The sequence below is a fragment of the Carlito syrichta genome, unplaced genomic scaffold (assembly GCF_000164805.1).
Source record: "Carlito syrichta isolate Samal-C Ts95f unplaced genomic scaffold, Tarsius_syrichta-2.0.1 Scaffold136857, whole genome shotgun sequence".
NCBI lineage: Eukaryota > Metazoa > Chordata > Mammalia > Primates > Tarsiidae > Carlito > Carlito syrichta.
The window spans coordinates 206,697-215,322 of NW_007080953.1; the positions used below are offsets into that span (position 1 = coordinate 206,697).

The 8,626-nt window shown below is 46.3% G+C and overlaps 1 protein-coding gene across 1 annotated transcript in view; it reads left to right on the top strand.

Moving 5' to 3' along the window:
* Positions 1-8,626, top strand: part of GGTA1 (N-acetyllactosaminide alpha-1,3-galactosyltransferase) — a 34,951-nt gene that overhangs the window by 9,855 nt on the left and 16,470 nt on the right. The window contains exons 2-3 of the mRNA XM_008049783.2: positions 319-407; positions 6,690-6,725. Of these exons, the coding sequence (XP_008047974.1) occupies positions 328-407; positions 6,690-6,725 (116 nt within the window). The 5' untranslated portion in view covers positions 319-327. The remainder of the gene's footprint in view (positions 1-318; positions 408-6,689; positions 6,726-8,626) is intronic.

Genomic DNA, 8,626 nt, shown 5'->3' on the forward strand with positions numbered 1-8,626 from the left:
GGGAGGCTGAGGTGAGTGGATTGCCTGAGCCCACGGTTCGAGACCTGCCTGGGCAACTTGACGAGACCTCATCTCTACAATAAATCAAAAAGTCAGCCAGGCGTGGAAGCGCGTGCCTGTAATTCTGGCTACTTGGAAGGCTGAGGCGGAAGGATCGCCGGAGCCCAGCAGGTCGAGGCTGCGGTGGCCGAGAGCGCTCACTGCACTCCAGTCTGGGCGACAGAGCAAGACTCCGACTCAAAAAACAAAAACAAAAACCCTGTCTTGCTCTGGATTTCATTGATATAATCTACTTTCCCCCTTCTTCTTTCTTCCCAGGAGAAAATAATGAATATCAAAGGAAAAGTGATTCTGTCAATGCTGGTTGTCTCGACTGTGATTGTTGTGTTTTGGGAATATATCAACAGGTAATTATGAAACATGATGCAATGATGTTGGTGAAAATACTGCTCTGATTCTGTTCTGTTAGTATCAGCCAAGTCAGCAGCTTGAACTGAGATTAGGATTCATTAAAACCTTAAATAAGGGATTCCACCCTTCCTGAATCCCCAAGCCTGGGACTGTCATTTAAGCATTGGACAGGCTGGGCATAGTGGCCCATACCTATAATTCTAGCACTTTGGGAGGCCGAGGTGAGAGGATTGCCTGAACCCATGGGTTCAAGACCAGCCTGGGCAACTTGGTTAGACCTTGTCTTTACAATAAATCAAAAAATTAACTGGGCATGGTGGTGCATACCTGTAGTTCCAGCTACTTGGAAGGCTGAGGCAGAAGGATTTCCTGAGCCCAGCAGGTTGAGGCTGTGGTGGCCGGGAGTGTGCCACTGCACTCCAGCTTGAGCGACAGAGTGAGACTCTAACTCAAAAAAAAAAAGCATTGGATATCCCAAGTAACATCTGACAAAATGTTTATCTTCCTTCCTGCTGTCTTCCTAATATCTTGATTTTTGTACTGTGAGGCTAGATCCAGGGAAAACGAGGTCAAATGAAGCCCAAAATGTAATTGTAAATAATCTGTGTAATCAGATATGGAAGTTACCTTAAGAAATTTCAGACAGGAATTCCATGAGAAGTTCACCCTGAATTTTGCAATCCTAAGATAATTGCAGAGTTTAAAGGAGCAACTTAAGTTGTTGACTTTTGCTATAAAGCACACACTGAGTTGCTGGTGAGTCATTTGTGCCTGGCTAAAACTTTTGGGTGTTTTTTGACTTTTTTTAAAAACTCTGGACAGCAAAATGAATTAAATAGTTGAGTTTCAAATTCATCTGTGGATTCACCCCAAATATGTGAGCTGCCCCTGTGCTTTTTGAAACTACAATGCCTCGGAGATTCCAGCTGGAGAGGCTTCTGACAGAAAGTGGCCTTCACAAGCAGCTACAGAAAGGCACGATGTCTTCAGCCCAAGAGACATTGGAAGAGCTCGGCCTTAAGACTCAAGATGTCTGCTATACAACTGAGTTGTACAGAGCTATCTCGGCACCATTAACATTTTCTTTCTTTTCCGTTTTTTTTTTTTTTTTTTGAGTCAGTGTTTCACTCTGTCTCCCAGGCTGGAGTGCAGTGGCATGATCATGGTTCACCACACCTTCGCCATCTTGGGCTCAGACAATCCTTCCTCAGCCTCCCAAGTAGCTGGGATTACAGGTGCACGCTACCACATCCAGCGATTTTTTTAGTTTTCTGTAGAGACAGTCTCGCTATGTTGCCCAGGCTCAACTCCTGGTCTCAAATTCCTGGCCTCAAGCAATCTTCTGCCCTTAACCTCCCAAAGTGCTGGGATTATAGGTGTGAGTCACCGCACCCAGCCACTATTAATATGGTGAAGTGTTTCAGTGATCCCCACCCCCCAAGTTAAAGTTGGTGGCATGGATTAACATTTGAATATCTCTTTTAGTTCTTAAATTCTGAGATTTGATGAGCTACCAGGACTATCCTGGCTACTAAAAAAAAGGAGCTATACCTTTATGTGTATCGACAGCAGGAAGAGTCTCCAGAATACAGGAGCCATTAGTCTCTGGGGTGCCGCACAGATCTGTCCACCTCTGGAACGTTCTTTTGTTTCATTCTGAACCACTTATTTTAAGAAAAACATGACAAGCTAAAGTGTGATCAAGTTAGTCTGGAAACTAGGTCTTTTGAATTGAAGAAACTGAGGGTATTTATTCCAAAGAAGAGGTGACTCAGAATTGCACATGGAGACCCAGGGGCTCCCTTGTGCCTCCTCTGTGACCTTGGGCAAGTTACTCAGCCACTCTGTTCTTTAGTTTTTTTCTATCTTTAAAAATGAGGTTAGGCCAGGCTCGGTGGCTCAGCCTGTAATCCCAGCACTTTGGGAGGGCGAGGTGAGTGGATTGCCTGAGCCGGCGGGTTTGAGACCAGCCCGGGCAACTTAGCAAGACCTCGTCTCTACAATAAAAAAAAAATTAGCCGGGTGTGGTAGTGCATGCCTGTAGTTCGGACTCCTTGGAAGGCTGAGGCGAAAGGATAGCTGAAGCCCAGCAGGTCGACGCTGCGGTGGCCACGAGCGTGCTACTGCGCTCCAACCTGGGCAAAGGAGTGAGACTCCAATTCAGAAACAACAACAAAAAAATGGGGATAATAATAGTGCCTGCCTTCGCAGGTTGTTGGATTGTGTTAGGGCAATGGCTAAGACTTAATAAAGATTCAATAAATCCTAGCTGTTGTCATCATCGTTGTCATTATCACCATTGTCAGCTCAGGCCGTTATATCAAAATACCACCAACTAGGTGGCATAAACAAAAGGAATTCATTCCTCACAGCTCTAGAGGCTGTGGAGAACAAGAAAAAGGTGCCATCCCATTTAGTTCCCCAGTGAGGACTCTTCTTGATAGGCTGATGGCCACCGTCCCCAGCTCCTCCCCACTCTCCCCCCCCACCCCGTATCCCCATATGATGCTATGGTCAGTCTCTTCCTCTTCTTCTAAGAGCATTAATTCCATCATGGGGGGGCACCCTCAGAATCTCATCTAAACCTAATGACTTCCCAAAGGCCCCACCTCCAAATACCATAACACAGGGAGCAGGGCTTCCAAATATGAATTTTGGGGAGATACAAACATTAACTTCGTAACAGTCATCATCATCACCGTCCCTTGCTCCAGAGGGCAAAGCAGGATGGGGAGGTTTTGGCAACTAAAAGGAAGATCTCTAGCAGCCAGCAGGAGAACAAGATCCCTTTGGGGTTCTTGCCTGGAGTTGGAGCATTTGTTTGGATAACCTTCAAGTTCTGAGTTGGAACAGCTGATTAGATGACTTTGGTGTTTTGAATTGTCGCTATAGTTGTCCTTCCATAATTGGAATGGTTCACAAAATTCAAATAAGGGAGCCAAGGGCTCCAATGTGCATGTTGGCACTGGCCTCTTGGAAAGAGAGTTATTTTTCAGTGCTGGGCACACTTTCTCTGCACAGTGGCCAGAACAGGTTCTGGCCGCTCTTCAGGGCCACAACCTGGCTCCCGGACTCTGGCCACATCATTCTCTAATGTGCAGAATCCCCCTGACCATCTGCAAAAGTCTTCAAAGGAAGGAGATCTTTTGCCACTTTACAAACTGGCCATGTGATGGTTTGAGGGGAGCTGAGGACACTAACCTTGGACAGGTGGGCAGCACTGAACTAAAAAGGCTTTCAAAACAACAAAGTTAAATGCACCAACCAATTAGTAAATAGAGCAATTGTCAGTATAGCATCCTGAAAGAACGGCACTCAGGGCAGCATTTGATTTGAGGCTGGATAAAAATTAAAATTAAAAAACCTTAGAATTTTAAAGCTAAAGGAAACCTTCAAAGTCATAATGAAATAATGCTGGTGTTGTGAAGACAGCAGGTACTAGCCATTGAATGTTTGCATGTGACAGGACCCATGCTGTGTACTACCTCCAATTCTGTTTTTTTTTTTTTTCCTAGCTGGGGGGTAAGTCTCACTCTGTCACCCATGCTGGAGTGCAGTGGCATGATCATGGCTCACCACAGTCTCAACCTCCTGGGCTCAGGTGATCCTCCCGTCTCAGCCTTCCAAGTAGCTGGGACTATGGTTGCTCACCTCCATGCCTGGCTAAGTTTTTGATTTTGTTGTAGAGATAAGGTCTCACTATGTTGCCCAGGCTGATCTCCTGGGCTCAAGCAGTCCTCTCACTTCGGCCTCCCAAAGTGCTGGGATTAACAGGTTTGAGCTACCGCATCCGGCCTGCACTAGCTCCAATTCTCCTTACAATAGGCCTACAAAATGGGCATGACCCCCGAGTGTCTAGGTGAGGACAGAGTCTCAAAAAATGTTAAATGTTAATCTTCCAGGTTACATTTTCAGGTAGATTTAGGTTCCTGACTGTCTGAAGACCGTTCATTCTCTGACCCACTACACAACTTTAGTTGGGAGCACTGTTTTTCTTCCTTTTTCTTTTCATTATGTTTTTGTTTCATTATGACTTTGAAGGTTTCCTTTAGCTTTAAAATTCTAAGGTTTTAAAATTTTTATTTTTATCCAGTCTCAAATCAAATGCTGTCCTGAGTGCTATTCTTTCAGGATGCTTTACTGACACTTGTTCTATTTACTAATTGGTTGATGTATTTCACTTTGTTGTTTTGAAAGCCTTTTTTAGTTCAGTACTGCCCACCTGTCCAAGGTTAGTGTCCTCAGTTCCCCTCAGACTCCTTTTTGTTTTTTTTTGTTTTTTTTTTGAGTTGGAGTCTCACTCTGTCACCCAGACTGGAGTGCAGTGGCCGCTCCCGGCCACCGCAGCCTCAACCTGCTGGGCTCCAGCGATCCTTCCGCCTCAGCCTTCCAGGTAGCTGGAACTACAGGCATGTGCTACCACTCCCAGCTGATTTTTTGATTTATTGTAGAGATGAGGTCTCGCTGCCCAGGCGGGTCTCGAACCCGCGGGTTCAGGCAATCCACTCACCTCAGCCTCCCAAAGTGCTGGGATTACAGGCTGAGCCACCGAGCCCGGCTCTCAGACTCCTTTTGTTGGAGTCTTACTCCATTGCCCAGGCTGGAGTGCAATGTCATGGTCACGGCCACCCCAGCATCAACCCGCTGGGCTCCAGGTATCCTTCTGCCTCAGCCTTCCAAGTAGCTGGAACTACAGGCATGTGCTACCACGACTGGCTAATTTTTTGATTTTTTATTGTAGAGACGAGGTCTCACCATGCCTAGGTTGGTCTCAACCCCACAGCTCAGGCAATTCTCTCGCCTCAGCCTTCCAACCTGGCTTCAGGACTCTGGTGCACTGGGATTACAGGCTTGAGCCAAAGCGCCTGGCCTTGGGGGCACTGTTTTTCAAGTGACAAAACGGAGACCAAATAGACGAAGTGACCTAATAGTGAATCAGTGTCCATGTTCTTTCCTGGACTCCTTCTTGAGCTACTTGTCTGTGCTGAGAACTATGAAGGAGACAGTGTGAGCTACATGGGCTCAACCCCCGCAAGGTGTTATGATCTAGATGGGGCAGTAAGATGTCCGTATAAACAACTCATGATACAAAGTATTTGAAGGCTATCCGAGGTAGCCGAGAGGGCCAGGAGAGTTCAAGGAGGCAAGGGTGATGTTTGGCCTGGAGGGGGATCCATTTTTGCATTCGCTCACAAGTATTTATTGAGCACCTACTGTGTTCTGGGCACCATGCTAGGACTGTATCATGGAAGGCATAGAAGAATGAGCCTTCGAGCTGAGCCTCGAAGGATGAATACGTGTTCAAATGCCACTGCAGGTTGGTATGGTTGTGGTCATTGCGATGTTGAGGGATTTGGGAACAGGAGGATAGGAGGGTAAGAAGATAGCCTTGTTAAAGACGAGCTGGTGGACCTGGATCCACAACTCCATCCTGAGTGCCAGGCGGGGTTCTGATTGTTGGGTTGCAGCACCTCCATGTGTTTTAAGACCATCTCACTGCCTTCATTAGTTGAAGAGATGGTGCGCCACAGAAGGCTGTCAGCTGGAGTGGCATTAGACTCGGGATGGTTTTTTAGAAGATGATAAGTTCTGGGTGAGGGATGGTTGGACCACAATGTTTCCACCCTCCAAGGCATCTTCATCACCAGGGACTGAGTAGGTGGCAGGAGAGGGCCCATCAGTGGAGCCTCTATTCTCACCAATATCTCTCTATCTTCTTTAAAAAAAACAAAAAACAAAACTGTGGCCAGGTGCAGTGACTCAGTCTTGCAGTCCCAGCACTTTGGGAGGCCGAGGCCAGAGAACTGATTGAGCCGGAGTTCGAGACTAGTCTGGGTAACATAGCGAGACCAGGACTCTACAAAAAATAAAAAAATTATCCGGGCATGGTGGCCCGTGTCTGTATTCCCAGCTACTCAGGAGGCTGAGCTGGAAGGATCACCTGAGTCCAGGAGGTCAAGGCTGCAGTGAGCTGTGACTGTGTCACTGAACTCCAGCCTGGATGACAGAGTGAGACTCCAACATGGAAAACAAAAGCAAAAACACCACAATTTGAGATTCTCCAGAGACCTCCTTTCCCTTGAGATCCCAGTGTTCCTACAAGTGAAAATTCACAATCTCCTGATGTCACTGGTTATGTTTCAGAGGAAGGTGGAAACTTCCAAATAGCTGAAACCCAGGCTCTCAGCTCAGCCCTGGGCACACGGTAATGATTATATAATAGCCTTTCTCAGAATTAAAAGTAACATGATATGTTTTTCTTTCTCATTTGCTTTTAGCCCAGAAGGCTCTTTCTTGTGGATATATCACTCAAAGTAAGTGCTTTGAATTCTAGATGTCTAGTGTTTGTCTCCATGATCCTTCTCACACCTCCCACAGTCCATTCTTCACAAGGCAGCCAGAGGTGATGCTCAGGCCAAGGTTGGGGGGAAGTGGGTGAATTCCTAGGGGTCCGAATCGTATTCCTCCAGATCCCAGGATTTGTCTGTATAGAACCATGACCAGTTCTCATCTCTTTTTTCGGGGGGTGGGGTTGGAGTCTCACTCTGTCACTCAGGCTGGAGTGCAGTGGCACGCTCACAGCCACTGCAGCCTCCACCTTCTGGGCTCAGGTGATCCTTCCACCTCAGCCTTTCAAGTAGCCAGAACTACAGGTGTACGCTACCACACCTGGCTAATTTTTTATTTATTATAAAGATGAGGTCTCGCCAAGTTGCCCGGGCTGGTCTCGAACCTGTGGGCTTAGGTAATCCTCTTGCCTCGGCTTCCCAAAGTGCTGGAATCATAGGCTTGAGCCAACGCACCAGACCAGTTCTCATCTCTTTAAGTGGCATCATTTGGGGAACATTCCTGTCTTGCTGATAAAAGGAATCCAGGAAGCTATTGTCCATTATTCTGCCCCATATATGTTGTCTAAAGACCATTGCAAGAAATTGCTCTGAAAATAAGAATCAGGAAGAAGTTTGAGTCTCTTGATAAACTAGTACTTTATCACAAAAAAATTTTTTTCTTAATTTTTGAAAAGAGCCATGTAAATTTTTATTTTCCTATTCTTGGCTTGGTTGCCAGAAAGCTCAGAGCACAGTATGAGACTTAACTATTTGTAGTGGCCCCAGCCTTCAGTTCTGATGTACTTTATCTCTCGATGTTAAGTCTGGCTTTTATGTGTACGTGTCATGGGACCTTGGCAGCTGGCTCAAACCCACCCAGCCAATATCTCTGCTGTAAAATGAAGAGACGAAACCTTTATTTGGAATGACCAAGATCATGTGAAAATACGAAAATAGGAACTTGGTGACTAAATCAGTGTTTCTCTCTCTGTTCCCTGTTTTGGTTTTTATTCTTGTGTTGTTTTCCTGTTTAATGTATCTCCATATCACAAGCTATCTCAGATGCTTCTGAAAGCTGTGGGCTAACGCTAAAGCAGGTCTAACGTTATTAGGCCTGTTTACAAATGACCTTGTCACCCACTTGTCCAACCAAAGGGCATCGTGTCCTCAGCATTTCCCTCTTTCCCCTTCCTCCTGGAGGCCCTCACCTTGAAGAGACTGTTAGCAGGAGAGCGTGGCACTTGCTCTAGTGGTCGCTAAAGTGACTTCTAACTCCAGTTTCCTGAACTTCTTGTTCGGTGCCCCTCCAAATCTCCTGAGACTCTTACTGCTAACCTTCGGGCAACCTGGATTTTTCTCTAGCTGACCTTTGTCACAACCTGAATTCCATTCTTTTCATTAAGACTGTTAACTTTTTTTTTTTTTTTTAGTTGGAGTCTCACTCTGTCTCCCAGGCTGGAGTGCAGCGTCACGCTCACAGCCACCGCAGCTTCCACCTGCTGGGCTCAGGTGATCTTCCGCCTCAGCCTTCCAAGTAACTGGAGCTACTTGTAGAGATGAGGTCTCACAAAGTTACCCTGATTGGTCTTGAAATCATGGGCTCAGGCAATCTCACCTTGGCCTCCCAAAGTGCTGGGATTGTAGGTGTGAGCCACTGCTCCCAGACAGACTGTTGACTTCTTACAATGATTCTCAACTTGTAAAGCTCTTTCATGTGTGCTATTTCATTCTGTCTTCAACATTATCTTCATGGTAGCTTTGTTATTTTTATTAACTATACTTTCTTTTTTCTTTTTTTTGAGTTGGAGTCTCAACTCTGTCGCCCAGACTGGAGTGCAGTGGCCGCTCCCGGCCACTGCAGCCTCGACCTGCTGGGCTCCGGCGAT